This window comes from Xyrauchen texanus, chromosome 3, assembly GCF_025860055.1.
Source record: "Xyrauchen texanus isolate HMW12.3.18 chromosome 3, RBS_HiC_50CHRs, whole genome shotgun sequence".
Lineage (NCBI taxonomy): Eukaryota > Metazoa > Chordata > Actinopteri > Cypriniformes > Catostomidae > Xyrauchen > Xyrauchen texanus.
In genome coordinates, this window is record NC_068278.1 from 16,397,983 (window position 1) to 16,417,434 (window position 19,452).

At 37.7% G+C, this 19,452-nt stretch overlaps 1 protein-coding gene across 3 annotated transcripts in view; it reads left to right on the forward strand.

The window, feature by feature from the left end:
• abr (ABR activator of RhoGEF and GTPase) overlaps positions 1-19,452 on the forward strand; it is a 225,662-nt gene that overhangs the window by 118,014 nt on the left and 88,196 nt on the right. For all 3 annotated transcript variants that reach the window (XM_052113109.1, XM_052113117.1, XM_052113125.1), the window contains 4 exons: positions 112-210; positions 6,396-6,581; positions 11,994-12,101; positions 13,967-14,027. In XM_052113109.1, the coding sequence (XP_051969069.1) occupies positions 112-210; positions 6,396-6,581; positions 11,994-12,101; positions 13,967-14,027 (454 nt within the window). The remainder of the gene's footprint in view (positions 1-111; positions 211-6,395; positions 6,582-11,993; positions 12,102-13,966; positions 14,028-19,452) is intronic.

Consider the following 19,452-nt stretch of genomic DNA (forward strand, 5'->3'; position numbering starts at 1 on the left):
CTTTTAAATATATCAAAACATTTTTGATGATGGTGTTATCTTTTTACACAGTGTCTTCAATAGTTGTTATGGGTTCAGATTCACTGATTTTTGTGTTATTGTGTGTTTCAGGGAGACTCCGAGAAAGGCCTAGAGATGAAGAAACTGGTGCTGTCTGGCTTCTTGGCCAGTGAAGAGATCTATATTAACCAGCTTGAGGCTTTGTTGCTGGTGAGTGCGACAGCCACAAATATCATCACACACACTTCATATGAATCTTGCTTATTAACTAGGGCCCCTAGTTAAAAGGACATACACATTAAGCATGTAATTTTTTCCCCCTAATTTTAACTTAATAATGTTATTTATGGTTTCTTGCACCTAAAGTGTTTTCTTTGTTTGTTTTACATGACCCTTGCAAAAACGGTTTATTAGCAGCAAACTTACCATTAATTTGGACCGTTAACAATGGACCATTTAACCGAGTTAGGAATAGCATACTACCATTCCACTTTTACAACTTCTGCTGTTTATAGATATGAAAGAAATAGGAAGAGTTGTATGGTAGTACATCATTACGAACTCTGCTGTGGTCTCTACTGGCAAACCGTTATGGCAAACATTGGCAACTCTGGCTGAAGTGAAATGTGATGAGTCATATTATTTACATTTTGTCTGTTGACATATTTTTAAACCTTTTTAAGCTCCTTGGCATGTGATAAATAAGAGAAAATTTGTGAATATTACCAGAAAATATTTTGCCTCAGGATTTTGCCAGAACACTATCATTTTCCTATGTCACCATTTCTTCCCTCTTAGTTACCCTAAAATTTAAACAGGCTGATTTTCTACTGTACTTTAAAGACTACTACATGTAAATGTATCACGATAAAATCTGTATTGCTATACATATGTCACGATTTAATATATTGCTATTAGGGCTGTCGATTTACAACTTTAATTGCTATTAATTGTATAAAAATAATTATGCAATTAATTATGTTCACAGAGTATATGTCATTTTCCTTCCATCGGAGTATTTGAGCTTGAAGTACCACCTGTTCTCTGCAGGGGGCAGTAAGCGAAATTCCAACTGTATAGCAATGTGCAGCTTGTACAGAGAGCAAACCACAAGATTGAGAACACGTTCTTGCATTCAAACACAGCTTTATGAGTGCAAATCTGAATGCTGGGATCTCAAGATGTGTTTGTCTTGGCTTCTCATATGTATATGAGAAGCTAAGACAAACAAATCTTGAGATCCCAGCATTCAGATATATATATTCAGTATATATTATATCATATATACACTGTGTGCACAATTATTAGGCAAGTGAGTATTCTGATCTTGTCATTATTTCCATGCAAATTTTCCAACTCCAAACCATATAAACTTGAATGCTTTTTGGATTCAATAATTTTCAGGTGATTATATATTTGTGCAATGAGGGACAGTGTGGCGAAAGTGACTAAAACCTTTGTAAAGCAGTTCAATGGAAAGGAGGAGGTGAGAACCGACTTGGCAATATAAATAATAGTTTAATGAAGAAATAAATGAAAAACACACAAACATAAACACAGAGCAGCTGCCTGTAATTCTCTCTCTCGAACAGTCGTCACCGGCCACCTTTTTTCCCTCACGCGCCCCCATCAGGCTGATTGGGGACCGGGCGTGCGTTTTTCCAGCCCGGCCCCACCCTCCTCCGCTCTACACTACTCCCGGCATTGCCTCAGGCCGGGAAGCCCCTTCCTCTCCGGGTGGGGGTGTGCCTTGCGCCCTGTCTGCCGGAGGGTCATCCCTGCCTTGCTCGACCTGGGAGGAGGCAGGAGGGTAAAAACAACAACAAAACGAAATAGGCGAGGGATAAAGGCCAACACGGAGTGACAGACAGACAGAGAGAGAGAGAGAAAGAGAAAAAAAAAAACATCACCCCCAGCTTACAGAACGCCCCTCCGCATTCTCTGCGACCCGTGGGGACTGTCCTCCGCCCCTGGCAGTGGCCCTACCGCTCCAGGCGGTCGGGGAGTCGCATCCCTCCCCTCAGTGACGCAGGTCCTCTCGACCCCTCTGTGTTTCTGGGGGATGGCAGGGTACTCCTCTGCCCCTGGCAGCGGCTCGGGGAGTCTAGTCCCCACTTGCCTCGCAGACGGCGGCCATCCTCCATGTTGGTTGGGCTACTCAGTCCCCTGGCGGATGGCACCGCACCCCCCCACCCCCCAGTAAGGAGGAGGCGAGAACCGGCTTGGCAATATAAATAATAGTTTTTATATAAAACTGAACCAAAACACACAAACATAAACACAGGGCAGCTGCCTGTAATTTTCTTTCGAACCATCATCACCGGCCGCCTTTATAGCTTGCGTGCCCCCTTCAGGCTGATTGGCTGAGCTCCTCTGCTCTACAACCTTATATCAAGGTGTGTATAATATTTTGGCAGCTTAATTATCTCAGGTAAAATGGGCCAAAAAAAGAGAATTAACTGACACTGAAAAGTAAAAAAATAAATTAAATGCCTTTTAGACGGATGCAACACTCTTTAAATAGCTGAACTATTGATGCGTGACCACCGGACAATAAAACATTTAGTTGCGAATAGTCAAAAACACACAGAGAAGAAAAGGCGCAAATTAACTGCAACCATATTCCTAAACCGCAACCTACCTGGAGTGTTCACAAGTCCAAGGTGTCAAGTGCTCAGAGACATCAAGAAGACTGAAACACGACCACCACTGAATATATTCACAAGTTGAAGCATCAGGATTGGGCAAAGAAATACATGAAGACAGATTTTTCAAAGGTTTTATGGACGGATGAAATGAGACTCACTCTTGATGGACCAGATGGATGGGCCCGTGGCTGGATGTCTAATAGACACAGGGCACAACTTGGAGTCAGGTGCCAGCAAGGTGGAGGAGGGGTACTGGTATGGGCTGGTATCATTAAGGATGAGGTAGTTGACCTTTTCGAGTTGAAAATGGACTGAAACTCATGGTTACACATACAAGGAATGTGTCTTAGTGACAGGAGCTTCCAGTACACAACAACACAACAACAAGACAGAGATAATAATAAAACAATAAATTAAATAGAATGAAATACAAATTTGATAGAAAATAAAGTATACATATAGAATACACAGTACGACGGTATGTGGTGTGTGTGTGTGTGTGTGTGTATATATATATATATATATATACACAAACACGTACGTAGTGCAAATTTAAATACAAATCTGTTATATACAGTGCAAGGTAGTGTTGTCAAAAATACCGGTACTCCGGTACCCAGTCGGTAATGAAACAAAATTTTTTTTGACGATACCAGAATTTCTGAAGGTACACGAGTACCATGCAGAGTCGGGAACTTTTGAACGCTCACAACAAGCAAAAGATGTCTCAACTGAATCTTGTCGAAAAGAAAAGTGGAAAAAAACAGGTTTGGAAATTCTTTGTATTTGAGGCTGATGAAAAGGTAAACATCATAGATCAGCAAAACCCATTTGTAAACGCTGCTTTCACAATTTTCTGACGAAAGGAGAAAACACATCAAACTTAATAAAGCACCTGAAAGACAGACACCCGGATTCATTCAAGCAACCAAAGCAGGTTAGTTTAAAACATATTATCATTTGCATTAGGGCTGAAACGATTAGTCGACAATATCGACAACGTTGAAAATAAAAAAATGACGTTAAATGAGATCATTGATTAGACAATGAAAAATTCTCATGGTCTAATAGTTGTTTGATCTCATTTAACGTAAAATGAAATCACATTAAACTGTAATAATGACGCGTGAGAGCAGCAGTGCAGTTCACACCTGACTGAGGAGAGGAATAATTGCACAGATCTCAGTCCAGATGCACTCTAAACTTTCACAGCTTCATCTTATGTAGATCCCAAAGTATTATGGAATTATATAAAAAAAGTAAATTCAGAAGCAGTCTCGTTGTGGAATAAGCGGAGCCGGAGCTCTTTAAAGGAAACATCCCGGCGTTACATCTTAAATGCAGTTATTTAAATGTGTTATAGCTTTATTAAAGTTAAAATAAAACAGAAGCAGATCATGTTAATAACTATAAACTCAGAAACTGGCATTTCTCCGTGTGGTCGGCGCCTCTTCTATGAGTTGCGCGAATGTCCCGATCTAAGGGGGAGAGATTGAAACTGCACCCGGCTGAGAGAGACTCTTCCTCGGGGACGCTCATCCCTCGAGCGCGCACACTTAATGAAGCTAGATTAGAACGCGATGGCTCGCGACTTATTTAATCACAATATATGTCACTGTGCATTTATTATCATGAAGAAAAATGGCAATATGCAGCTTTATTAATAAGAGCACTTTGCGCATTAGTTTGGAAATAGTTTTTTATTCATTCTATTGTATGCTTGTTTATTTAGTTTTTTTTTAGTACTTGGTAAAAACTTAAAGTAAAAGTTGCAAAAGTTGAAGCAAATCTTATATAAGTGTTCAAAAATACTTTAAAGCATACATTGTTCAGTTTTGTTATAATTAAAAAATAATATATTTAAATTAAAGTGTTGCTCAATGGCATATTTATGTTCTTAGTTCTGCTGCTAATGTTTTGTAGACGTTATTAATAAAAGAGTATTGTTTAGTAACTTGTTTTTGCTTTGGTACCGAAAATGGTATCGAGTACTGTGAAATTTCAATGGTATTGGTACCGACTACTGAAATTTTGGTACCGTGACAACACTAGTGCAAGGGAATAAAAATGTTGGATGTGTTGGATAAATATAAAAAGACTAAACTGAATTGCACATAATTATTGCTCAATGGGGCAGTTTTAACTGTTCATTAGATGGATAGCCTGAGGGAAAAAACTGTTCCTGTGTCTGACGGTTCTGGTGTTCAGAGCTCCGAAGCGTCGGCCAGAAGGCAACAGTTCAAAAAGGTAATGGGCTGGATGAGTGGGGACCAGAGTGATTTTTACCGCCTTTTTCCTCACTCTGGAAGTGTACAGTTCTTGAAGGGGAGGGGGGGGGGGGACGACTAATTATCCACTCAGCTGTCTGAAATGTCCTCTGTATTCTTCTGATGTCTGATTTCGTAGCTGAACGAAGACAGTTACTGAAGTTCAGAGGACAGACTCAATGACTGCTGAGTAGAACTGTATCAACAGCGCCTGTGACAGGTTTAACTTCCTTAACTGGTGAAGGAAGTACAACCTCTGCTGGGCCTCCCACTTCAGGTCCGGTTTGATGGTAGTGCCCATGAACCTGAATGACTCCACTGTTGCCACAGTGCTGTATAGAATGGTGAGGGGAGTAATGTTTGGGTGTTCCTCCTAAAGTCCCCTATCATCTCTACTGTTTTGAGCATGTTCAGCTACAGACCAGCCCGTCTGGCACTAACTTTCATGATCATGACCAATTCTGATGGTTTATGTGAACATTAACTGAAGCTCCTGACCCGTATCTGAATGATTTTATGCATTTAACTGATTCCACATGATTGGCTGATTAGATAATCATGTGGACGACTGTTGGTGCCAGACAGGCTGGTTTGTGTGTGTGTATAGATAGATAGATTGATTGATTGATTTGTCCAAGATCCTGTGAGGCAGCTGACTTGAGTAAATAATACTGAGACCCAGACATCAAAATGTTGTGTACTGTAACTTAACATTTGTAACCTTCTGGATAGTCTGAGTTCACACATGGGTTTTATGTACTTCTGCTCTCCACTGCACACTTCCTGTCCAAACATTACTCTGCACTTTGGGTAATATAAAGCAAATGTGTCTCATTTAAATGAGCAATAATAAATGTATCCATTCTGATCTTCTCAAAAGATGTTTTTTGGGTCACAAGCAACTGCATACAGTACTGCAAAATGCTGTGCCATCACTTTATCTTTTAGAGTTCACAGAGTCTGTTTAGAAATGCAGATATAACCCATTCAATTCTTAGGATTGGGAACAACAACACCTTTTCAAACACAAAGCTGTTGTGATAGTGGGTCAAGGGTTCTTTAACTATTTTAAACTTGGCTATATGGTCTCTGTCCCTGGAATTAATGTAAAGTAGGATGCTTTAGATAAAAAGTAAGTTATTTCAATGTTGTTTTTCATAAGTTTTGTTTGATGTCATTAATGGACTTCCATCCATGTATTTTAGTCTTCGTGTTCTGTATGTATAACACGTGTCCCTCTTCACATAAGAAGTAGCAGCATATTCCAGCTAGATTTTTTAAGTTGGATTGATTAGAAATAGCACAATCCTCAGTTACAAGTTGCATAATTAGAGCTATTCATAACACGTATTCTAATTGGAGAATATTTTTGGACTTATTTTGATTACCTTTCCCATTTCCATGACATGCTTGATTCAAAGCTCTCTTTACAGAAATGCATAACGTTGCATTAAAATGGTTCTCTCTCACTCTCTTTCAGCCCATGAAGCCTCTGAAGGCCACAGCCACCACATCAAAGCCAGTGTTAACAATGGAGCAGATTGACACTATTTTCTTTATGATCAAAGACATCTTTGAGATCCACAAGGAGTTTTATGACGCTCTCTCTCCCAATATTCAGCAGTGGGATGAGAAGGTCACCGTCGGACACCTCTTCCAGAAACTGGTGAGTCCACCTGGCACAGTGTGTCCTGCCAAACACACTGTTTATAGGCCCTAGATTTTAAATGTTACGATGTCACTCTTTTTGTCCTTTTTGCATTTTATGGGGTGTAGATATATGAATTTCAAGAAGATTTCAAGCTCTGTATCTAGCCAGTTAATGTTTATATTTGGATTAAATTCAACCGGCCATAAATATTCCTTAATGTTGCAATATATAACAATTTTCATGTAATATGTTTTGCCAATTTGTGAAAAATTGCAAGCTACCTTGCTGTGTGACTTTCAAATCATTTAAATGATCTTCTCTTTATACTAAAAGTCAGGTTAATGTTAATCTGTAATTATTCAGCAAGGTAAACACATGAAATGATTGCTAGACGATGCTCAAAATAATGCAAAAAGACCCATTCATTAGTGTAACGCAACTTGGTTATACAGAAAATATATACAATCTATTATTATAAAACAATAGCGCATCAATATATCAACATTACAGTTGTGATGGAATCACATCAATACTGAATTGTGTCAACATATTTATAATGTTTATTTTATAAACAGCTACTGTCATCATCCACCAAATTTCGCTAATGGCTATTGATATAGCTGCTATCTAGCTAACGCCGACTTGGGCTGTCTTATAAATTTAGTCATTGTATCATTCGAAGAAAAGTGATTACTTCAAACTACAGTCTCGCATAGTCAGATCACCCTGTTCCGGCACTGGAGAGTCAAATATAATATAGTCTCAATCAAAACAATCATAGCTGTGTAATTTTAATTATGCTACCTCATCTGTCAGCATGATGCCTTTGAATCACGTTCAGTCTCTTTGTACTTTACGTCATTGTTTTGGTCGATGCTCCCGTCTCTATGGATTGTGTGCATGAGCAACATGCAGCTGGCTGCAGTTCACTTAATGGCCACAGGTGTCATTAATAACAAGGGTTTCTGAATCTTACATACTACAACTTTAATGGCCATGAAACAGTATTTTGCATTTTTTTTTGGACTGTTGATTTAACACGTTAATTTAGTGTGATTAATTATTTTAATGCATTATTTGTTATATAATTAAAGCAATTAATCATGCCCCCAGACTTGTACGTCAGTTCTGTAATAAAAGGACATATTTTCCTACCATACGAGCCGCAAATGGGTGACAGATCTTCCAGTATTCATTTTGTAAGTGTGACAGTTGTAGAGGTTATGTCAGCAAGTGAAATCACTGACTTTTTCAAGCTTGAAGTGCATGTTTTTACGAGCCACGTGAATAGGTGGCAGCGTGCCTCAATAAACCTCACAAGCAGCACAGCCATAGAATGAGAACCGCTTACTGAGGAAGCACAACAGTTGGGCAAAAGGCAACATAATACAGAAATATTGAGATGTGATTTTCAAAGTTTCCTCTACTTTTAACTTAACACATTGTCCTAAAAATGCAGCATTTATCACACTGAATACCAGTGTGATGGTCCAAAATGTGAGAACTGGACATATTGGAGATATTTATTGACAAATCAGATTGCTGTCAACTGTAGGCTTGTTAAATGATAAGAGAATAAAACAAACTTTTTTAAAAGTTGTTAAGCCACTTTTTGTATTGTCTAATCAATGCAATGGCCCTACATATTATTTGAATAAATATTTGCGTAATTTAAATTAATTATCTTTATTTGGGGGCCTTTCTCAGCAAATAATGATGTATTTGATTTAATTGCGATTAATTATATGAACACCCACACAATTTTAGCTGCATCATTTACTCAATGGGCCTGCTGTGCTCTACAGTATAATACAGCAAACAGAAAATAGGAATAAAGCATGTATTTGCTCCATAGGCTAAATATAAGAAAAATTGTGCCATCTGGTGTAAAATATTAAAAATAAAAATTCTGAAGCCAGGGCTGCGGAATGAAAGCATATTATCATATAATTCATGATATTATGCTTTAATGGCACTGGGAAAAAAAAATATTGCAGTTTTAATGGGTTTCAATGGGGACATTTTTGTCCTGAAAGTCCTGAGTGTAACTATTTTGTGTACACAGAGTATTATAAATGTATTATAGGATCTGAGGTTGAATTATCAATATTCCCCCCAAAAATACACACCTTTGGCCAAATTTATGACATTGGCATTAACACATCCGAAATGATCAAAAAATTTAAAAGACAAAAAATGTCCTGATGGTCGCACAAGGGTTAATTATTTTTATTAACAATATATTTTCGTCCCTATGTAAATGCAGTCATCGTAAATGCAGTCATTCCTTGCAAATTACTGAAAAACAGTGCTGGTCATAGTGTTGTCAATCGCATTATCGCAGTAAATATGAGCCAGAATCTGTTGAAAAACTACATTGAGACCCATCACGATGGTGTTGGGTTGTTTTTGTTTGTGTAGGAATATTCCACATAAATGTTGCCATATAGAGTTATTGAGGAAAAAAAAAAACGTGCTTGATAAAAAGTCAGATATGAAAGCCACAACAGATGTTACTTTTTAGTAGACTGTTTTACTTTCTAATAAAGTTGCATGGCAACCTTGGTTTTGTCTTTAAAACTAGCCTTAATAATGTAGAATCATCTCTCTGTGCAAGTCGTTGGTATATGCGTTGGTATATGTTTCCTCTGAATCAAGTTGACAGACTGTGCAAATACATATGATAGCAATCGTCTTTCTCTAAATGAAGCGTAGAAGGATAGAGGAGCATCTGTGGAGACTGGAAGAAACAATTATACAGAGAGGAGATAGTCAGAGATTAATGCCTCAGTATGCCGAGTTTGTTCATTTGAATTACTATCAGAAAAAAAAAATAATAATTTTAATCAGAGTAGCCAAATTTGGGCCAAACGGTCATTATTACCTGCTAAAATAATATGATAACATTTCTAAAAACCAGCAAAAATCTTAAAAATACTGAAGGCATTTTTATACTGACTGCTTTCTACAAAAAAAAGTAAACTATAGCAAGTACAACACATGAACAGTATGATTTGACTATAGTCATTTGGGTGTACTACTTAAATTATGCAAGTTGTGCATCTATTTAGTCTCAGTATGTGCCTAAGAAAAAGAAAGTATGTGTATCTTATGTCTTATGTGTATATATTCATTTGTTCATTCATTCATTCATAATAGATAATCAGTTGGCCACATTTGAATTATGTACTGCAGTATGTAGTCATGTTGTGCTGTTGTTTGTCATTACTACAATCTGAATGGACATTGATGGCCCTTACCCAGTGTGCATTATTGCTCATTACAGGTTATCTGCTGTACTAAATGCCATATGGAAGGAGGTTATGAAACAAAACTTTTCTGAAAATAGTTTTGTACACGCACGCACGCACATGCGCACGTTGTGTAAAACATAGTGACAGTTGTTGAGTAGCAGATGGAGTAATTAATTACAGCCCTCCCCACTGCTGTGGAAACGCAGCACAGAGTAAAACAACCATGAAGGAAAAACAAGAGTATAGATGGAGTGAAACATATTCTGTTTTTGAGCAGAAGGAAAGGTTTGGGATGAGCAATCCCAGATGGAGTGGATTGAAGTCAGAGTTTCTCTCTCACTTATCTGCTAACTCTCTCTGCTCTTCTCTCTTCATTAATGTTTCTCTCTTCACCCTTGTCTCTGTGATGTGCATGCGTATATCAGCACTTGTTTGTGGATACACTTAGTGAGAAGTCAGAGAGCTTGATGGGGGGTTTGCTAGGTGACAATAGCACTTCCATGTGATGAGTTGTGTTTTGAACGTCTCCAGAGCAGCGGGAGAGAGCAGCATGCTGGGAGAGAGAATGAGTCTGCTCATGCTGTTCCACCTTGGGGCACACCATTGGGGCACACAATCCAGCAATTCAAAACCTTACAAAAGTCAAGAAATCATAACGAAGCCGAAAGAGAGAGAATGGTGTAGATCGATAATAGCAGACTTTGAGGATAGACAAGTGTAACGTCGAGAGAGACAGAGGAGGTGAAAGTTCAACTCACAGTTTGAATGAGAATGCTTTAGAAGGAGAAGTCTCTGGGAGAAGGAACTTTTTTTAAAAGCAATTCCAATGCATCAGTCAGAGTAAGAGAATACAAACACCTCCACACCAACAGCAAATTTTCGAAATACGGCCCCCTACCTACAATTTCAACTATCCAAACACACCCAAGCATGTTTAAGTTGTACAAATAAACAAGTCTATTTATTCAAAAGCCTAAATCTTAAAAATGCAAAACTATCAACTGTGCAGGCATATCTACTTCAGAAGTACAAAAAAGAAAAAATAATAAAGAAATAAAAGAAATAAACAAATACATATCACATGCACAGATGAATACATATTTTTAATTAAGTTATGTGGAAATGAATAAGAAATAATGTAATTACCTAATTAAGGTATGGTAGGCTACAGTAGATGATATTTACACTTGCTGTAAATAGTGGCATATGCTTTTTCCACACTGGTGTATAATATGATCAACAACATCAGTGTATGTAGTATAAGTACTGTGACTGAACTTAACTACATTGCTGGCAGTAGGAATAAATGCACCTGATGTGTCACGTAATTGTCGCTTGTCAATGCTGTCTTTAAATGTGGACCATTCTTCAGGTCCACGAAATAGGTAACGAGTCGCCACCATGACCCTCACTTTCAGCCGGACCGCGAAATGCCAAGCCACTGGAAAAAGCTGCCAATCACGCATTTCAGACTGGGAAAGGCATACGTGCGCCCATCTGACCCCCTTTTATTGAGCCCCTTTGATCCCGTATTAGTCATGACGAGAACACCATGTTAAGGCTACATTCAGTGATATCACACTCCCCTTAGACACTTTCTGTACACAATTTGTGTTAAAATAAATGACTTTCCGATGGCATGTACAGCCACTATCTGTCTTCCCTTACATGAATGTTGACACATTGTCAAGCTCCACAAAGGTTAAGTAACAAAAGCATCATGAATGTTGCTAAAAACAGTCATATTCTTCTCATTTCTGTTAGCCTCTAGCTGAAGCTGGATTAGTTTCAGGGGTCTCAGAGACTTTTCCAAGCATTCCAGGTTCAGTTTATTTAATTTAACAATTTCAAATAGGGCTTAATAAATATATATATATATATATATATATATATATATATATATATATATATATATATATATATATATATATATATATATATATATATATATATATATATATGCCTTTATACAGATTATCATTAAAAGCTAATGATTTGCAGCTAAATTTGGTTTGTATACAGATTAATTGATCTTCTTGATGTTTTCATGTATAGAACAAGTGCAACTAAAGTCACGTGATCCATGACTAGGTGGTCTTCATATACCCTCACATCTCTCTGTCTGTCTGTTTGTATTTTATTTAACACCTGTCTCTTTCTTGTCTTTTCTCAGGCCAGTCAGCTTGGTGTTTACAAAGCCTTTGTTGACAACTATAAAGTCGCAGTGGAGACGGCAGAGAAATGCAGCCAGGCACACAGCCAATTTCAGAAGATCTCTGAGGTGAGTTTATCTGCAGCCTTTAGTGGGCGCAGTCAAAGTCTTTCTAGCAAGTCAGTCCACTCGCGGCCATCTATGGATCGCTCTCAGGAAGCTATTTCATGAAAGTGCAGCCCCCATCAAACATTTTGCTTCTTTACCTCCGATTACGCTAAAAAAGCGACATTTTCCCAGCTTGTATAGCTAATGTTCATGTGTGTTCTCAATTTGATTGACAGGTGATGTCTGTATCTAAAAGTGATTGGCTCTTTTTACCTGTAAAGCGGTACTTCCGTTCTACATCCATTGCCTGTTAGCTGTTCCAAATTCTCCCATTCATTTTAATAAAAGTGGCCCAACTCTGCTAAATAGTCTCATGTTAGAAATGGCCAGTGATTGGCAAAGGTATTTGCAATGGTTAAATTATTGATCAGTACAAATTGTCTTATCTGTTTAAATGTTTGTTGATGTAGCACATAATAGTAAGTTATGGCATCTTGTGACATTACGTTAAAGCAGTAATCCCAGTGAGCACATGTACTTTGCCGAAGCATCTGTAAAGCAGCATATAATCTGGAAGGCTGTTTTATGCATCATGTTTTTGTATAAACCAATTATCCAGTTATAAGGGGCTGTTCACATGGAGGCTGTTCATCTGCACTGTTTTCTAAATGTTTTTCTATATAAACATGTGCTAGACAGACCACTTTTTCCACTTTTTTCCTGGCGTCTCACATTGGAGCGTTGGAGCACATTTTTTACAAGCCACATCAAGTTAGTTCCATTTGTTACACTATGTCCAGCTTTTTTAATGCAACGACGCTTTCGGTTTGAACGAACTCTAAAAAGAGCAGATTCAAAACATTCGAAACAAAAAACATTGAGAAGTTGTTGAATGTATTCCTAACATCCCAAATGGATCATTCTACATGTCATTGACGAGTGAGCTAGATGGAAAAAATCTTCAGCGATCCAATAATATTTTGTTAACCTAAAGCTTCTAACAGATATCGTGTTATAGTAGGTGTAGAATATTTTGTTCACTATACCTGTATAAATAAAATATCTGTGTTTATTGGTTAAATTGTTTTTATCATGAGAACAATTTTCCAGCAGGAAATTCTGAACAAATTCAATAAAATAAAAAATGTGAAGTTTGTTATATATGGAGAAAATTGCTCTCTCCATGCACTATGATTGTTTGTGAAGTTGCATCAGAAGTTGCCCAAGTTTAAATGTGTTATATATGTAATGATTTAAACTTTTGACTTTTCTTTTTGAAATTGATGAACAGAACATTTTTGTTTCTCTGAACTCACGGTCATCTGTCGTCCATGATTTTAGTTCTTTTAATATTCCCATTCTGTCAAAATGACGGATAACGATCATTCGTAGTGCAACCTCTGAAAGATTCAAAAAAATGCAGCACTCCTGCATGAGACGTCCATCTAGTGCTAGTTAACTCATGAAAACAATGGAAAGTCAGCTCAAAGAGACACAAAACGTCTCAAAGCAACTGACAACATCATGCGGGCCACTGAAAATTTCAAGTAGCCCGGATTTGCCCCGTTGGTAGTCAGTTGAATAGCCCTATTGTAGAAGTACAAACACTCTTGAATCCACATCTCGGCAACGTACATGTGCTAACATATCTGTTATTTGAAATGTTATACTATAAAATATGTGTTATTTATATATTAAGGTGTGTTTTTAGATGTACTGGAGCCCACACATAAACAAGAAGCTTTTCCTCATTACCACATCACATTTTTCTTTATTATTCTAGTGTCAAATTCTGCTGTCAAAGCCACATGCGAGCCTAGAGTGTGTATTCACTGTAGGATCTGTGCAGTGTGCCTTTTATAGTGTGCACTCTTCTCTCTTGACAGAATCTGAAAGTTAAAGGACCTAAAGAATCCAAGGACTGCACCACCAATTCCACCATGGAGGGTAAGACCAACTCTTCGGTGAAATGCACAAGCTCTTAACATTTAATGTGGATCTTCAGTCTGACTCCTTTAAAATGTAGTCTGATGTGTTGATAAAGGAAACACAAGATGGTTCATTGAAAGAGTGAATGGATATGCCTGAATGAGCAAGAGAGCAGTGTCACTTTAAGAATGAGCTCAGCTCTGTATCTTCTAATTGTGTATGCAGCATCCACAACTCAAGAGTGTGTGTGAGGAAGAGAGCGTGCTTGCTCATTCTGAGTGTTTTGTGTGGGAGATTGTATACGAAGTGTGAGTGTATGTCTGTGCGCGTGTGCTGAGAGAGGGATAAAAGGGGGTGCAGAATGAGTGGGAAGCAGTAAGAGAGGACTAAAGGAACGGGGAAACTTTGTCATGGAGGTTTTACTGGTTCTTCGGCTGTGTTGTAACTGCACCTATGGTAACTATGCTGCAATTTAATGCTTTGATAGTCTGCTGGTATTTTACTAATAGCTTTGGATGAGAGTTCTTGATTGTTTTGAGGTTTGGTAAGTGAATTTGTAACTAATTTTGTTTTGAGTTTTTCTTATTTCTTACTTTTCTTACTTTGATAGTTTTGTTCAATATAACGTTTTCATTATCTAGCTTATTTATTTGTTGAATATCTGTTAGTTACGATGTATACCCATATACCCATATATCTTAAGTGTGGTGGTGGTGTAGTGGGCTAAAGCTGTCAAAAAAAAAACTGGTAATCAGAAGGTCGCTGGTTAGATCCCCACAGCCACCACCATTGTGTCCTTGAGCAAGGCACTTAACTCCGGGTTGCTCTGGGGGGATTTTCTCTGTAATAAGTGCACTGTAAGTCGCTTGGATAAAAGGGTCTGCCAAATGCATAAATGTAAATGTAAATATCTTAAAGGCATATTTTCATTTCACCCTTCATTTTTTATTTTTTTATTGTTATGTTGCAACCTTATGCTAAAATGCTTAAAAAATATATCACATCAATCTTCACTCCATACCCCTTAATGACAAAGCAAAAAACAGATTTCTGATAACTTTGCAAATGTATTAAAAAGAACATTAAATATCACATTGACACTTTGCTATGACACTTGAAATTTAGCTTAGGTGTGTCCCATTTCTCTGGATCAACTTTAATTGAAGTCCACCTGTGGAAAATTCAATTGATTAGACATGATTTGGAAAGGCATATACCTGGCATACAAACTGAGCAATCGGGGGAGAAGGGCCTTGGTAAGAGAGGTGACAAGAACTCGATAGTCACTCTTGTTGAGCTCCAGAGATCATGTGTGGAGATTGGAGATACTTGCAGAAGGATAACCATCACTGCAAACCTCCACAGATCCACAGATGGCAAAAAACTGTAGAAAGACTAGAACAAGAATTGAATAATTGATTAAAATGCATCAGTACACTTCAGAATCAAACATCAAATTGTACAGATTCAGATGTAATCAACCCCCTCAAGAGTGCAGCTACAGAAAAGTGAACAAGAGTTTTAAAAAAAAACAAGAGAAAAGTGTTATTGCAATACTTTTGCAATATTTTACTTTTATTTTATTTACCATTAGTGGCATCTTCATTTTTTGTAGATGCTTTGTCAGTATTATGTGTAAAATAATCATGCCAATACAATGCTTTGAAATTAAGATTAAACATTTTAAATCTTAGAGAGAGAGAGAGAGAGAGAGAGAGGGAGAGAGGGAGAGGAGAGAGCGGGAGAGAGATAGAGAGGATGTTATAAGTGTGAAGTCTTAATAAATAGGCTACTAGTGGCACAGTCGGATAAAGTGAGAGAGATCATGGTTAAACTGTTTTCCCCTACTGGGCAGTAGTAGTCGTCCTGAGCATCTCAGTATGAGCTAATGTCAGAATTCATCTTTTAAGCCCAGGTATTGATTTTGCTCACACACCATGCATCTCTAATATCTTCTAACATGGCAGCAGCCTGCTTTATCCTGTCATTTTACTGAGCACTGTCCAGTCCAATCACAGAGCTTTATTCATTCCTGTCAGACCCAGGTGGCTGTTACAGGATTCCTCAAGCCCTGTTTGGTTTTTTGCAGAGCGTAAGAGTCAAGTCATACATTTTAATGTTGCTATATGTTATCCAACTTATAAAATGTCTTTATTGCTTGATGAAATCACATTCTTGCCTGTGTTTTTTTTTTTTTTTTTTTTAAGGCAATCAGAAAACATAACCAATCAGAAACATTCTCTGCTTGCCAACAGAGCACAACAGTGCCCGTCCACTTTTTCAGCCATGTTGGTTCCGGAAGTATTTTTCCCATTAATTTTTTTCTATTGGGATTTCATAAGAGTTATAACCCAAGAAACAAACCAACCAGCTCTGATGTGATATTACATTACAAACTTGTATTTGAAGCAAATAAATAATTGAAATCAGACAAAGGTACAAGACTGTGTACTTACCGTCTTTAATAAGGGAATGAACCTATAATCCCATGAAACTCTGCAAAGGATGTATATAAAAACAATGAAAAAAATGTATAAAATTATTGATTTAAAGATGTTTATTATAAGTATAGAAACATTTAATTTAAATTTGCTGGCAAAATATTCAGAAACCATATCCACGAGTAGTTTAAGAGTGTTTGGAGACCGACTCGATTGCGTCATTCACAGTGCATCATGGAAGTGGGCAGTCACTGCTCTTTTGCTGTACCATTGTTTGCTGTGATTCAGTAGTTCCACCACTAAAAGGACAGTCCTTGCGATCCTCTGAGGAAAATTTCAATTCTTCATCACTGTTCAGGATAATCTGGAGAGCTTCCTCACGTTCCAAAAGCAATGAAAAATCAATGAATCTGATGAAGATTGCTGCAACTTTTGCAGCATTGATTGGTACGTTTGCCAAATTCTTGAGGATCATCCCAGATCATTACTGTATGAATAGTGCGTTCTGCTAATGTGTGTTGCTAAGAGCTGTACTAATGAGATGAGACAGGAAAAAATTTACCTCTCATTAGTTTCCTATGCATTACATAATCTGAGAATATGTGTTTTGGATTTGAATTGGTTAGTTTAAATGTAGACATTTCAATGTTTCTATAGACATATTTGTCATGTCTGTGCGACAGTTATATGCTGAGTTTCGGTTTGTGCTCTAAGCAAAAGTTCACAGAGATTGAAGCAGCAGAAAGTACATCCTGTTTTTTTCTGTGTTTTACAAAACACAATGTATTGTTTTATTGTGAGTGGACACAAATAAAAGTAGACCCTTTACACTTTGGAATTATTTCTTCCTCTTAGCTGCATGACAATAAATTATGGAATATTTGAAGTCGTTGCTATTGTAATAAGAAACAAAAGTGATCACTCCAGTGCCTCCGTCGACTCCAGATTTACTTAAGCATTTGTTACAATGTACTTATGTACGTACGTGTTATAGTATTGTATTTACATTTAAAGTACCTGCATTTAATAACATCTGAAGTTACACTGTTAACCTTAACCCCTAAGTCTAAACCTTGCCCATACTCCTTTAACCTACACATACCTCAACCTCGGTATCAGAAAAAATGTAGTTACACAATAAGTACATTGTACTAACATTAAAACACATACAATACATGGTAGTTTAAGACATCTAATATAAAGTGGGACCACAATTTTCTAAAATGAAGATGATTTTGTAGAGAGCACATGTGGTTGAAGGGTAGATGGGTGTCTAATTCAGTGGCTAAGTCTAGCGGAAGTTCAACAGCACCTGTGACATAATTCAGTTGATTACCACAGACAATAATTTTGACTCGCCTTTTTATTTGTAAAAATCCAAATGCAATTACAGTGGAAGTCTATGGGGAAAGGCATGCATTGTTCAACTCCTGTCATGACCATGTATGCCAATACACTCTTAGCAACTTTTGTATGATATGCACAAAAATAGAAGAAAGGGAATGCTTACTGTACATACCAAAACCTCCATCCACAGAATTTACATCTTTAATGATTTTCTAGAGGTTCATCTGTCTAGAACAGTAGTCCTACTGCTAAAAGAATTAAGAACTTTACCGTTTAAATAATACCTTGGTGTAAAGCATAATATGAATGCTTTAACAAAAATACAAGCTGCGCTTTGTTTCCCCTTTTAAATCATCACTAATGTCTTACTCCATAGACTTCCATTGAACTGTATGTGCATTACAACTCGACATTTGGTCCTCACAATGTAGTATAAACATGGTACAAACACACACATACACACAAACACACACACCTACACCCTCCTGTAATCGTGCCATCACCTTCTGCTCTATTTCTATCATGTTCTTCTAACTCTGATGAATATTAAACTCCACTCCTCTTTTTTTCAATCCAGGCAGATGTATGTATTGGAAATCAGTAGCTCTATTGATCTAGAGGGGTTTATTCTGGGACTCTGTGTGAAGGACATCTAGGAAGGAACCAAATTAGTGTAAAAGCATCTGTGCCAAGAATGTGCTCCAAGATTGTGATTAGATGTCACAATCTATACTGAATTTCCTGATTGGTTCCTTTTCACATCTTGTCAACTGTGATTGCTCAGGCTCCGTTAGGTGCAATGAGCTAGATGATTCTAAAGGAGCCAATTTTGCATATTCATTCATCATCCCTGCAGAGACTCATGGGAAATATGTGCTGTCAGAGCGCTCAGTTGTGTTGTGATTTGGTTATTTGTTTAGACATTGTATTGTGAGCAAGTGAGAGGGGGCTGTCAGGAATCATCTTCCATTACAATGAAAGAGAGCAGGACCCCTCCGTCAGTGATAAAGACGTGACCTAAGAGGAGGAGAGTGGAAAATGTTCCCTCTAGTGCTGTTAAAGGTTTGAGAAGTCAATATTTTTCCTACATCTTGCTCTCAGGAGACTATCTGAGTGTGTATGACAGTATGCCTTCCAAAACTGTGTAATAGTACTCAAAGTGTGACCTGTGGGTGTTCTTGGTGAGCTGTAGACCTTATTCACAGTAGTGCCGTCTTTGATTTTTGATGTGAATGAAAACAAGTCTATGAGGGATAGGCTTGGAGTGTCTTTAATGGCATGTTGAGCCACAAACCGGCGACAGGGTGTTGGGCACCTATGGCTCATCAATGCGCAAGGGTATCGAAGGCTATCCCATCTGGTCCATAGATCTCAAGCCGATGGAGCATCTGTGGGATGTCCTTGACCAACATGTCTGACCTATCTCGCAACTTACATGACTTGAAGGATCTGCTGCTAATTTCTTGGTGACAGATACCACAGGATAACTTTAGGCGTCTTGTAGAGTCTGTGGGTTGGTGCTGTTCTGGCGGCACATGGAGGACAGCAGCATATTAGGCAGGTGGACAATGTTTTGGCTCATCAGTTTATATTTAAGGTTAAAGTTTGAAAATCTTCCATTGATAGGATGTTTGTCATTCAAAATGGAACCAAAA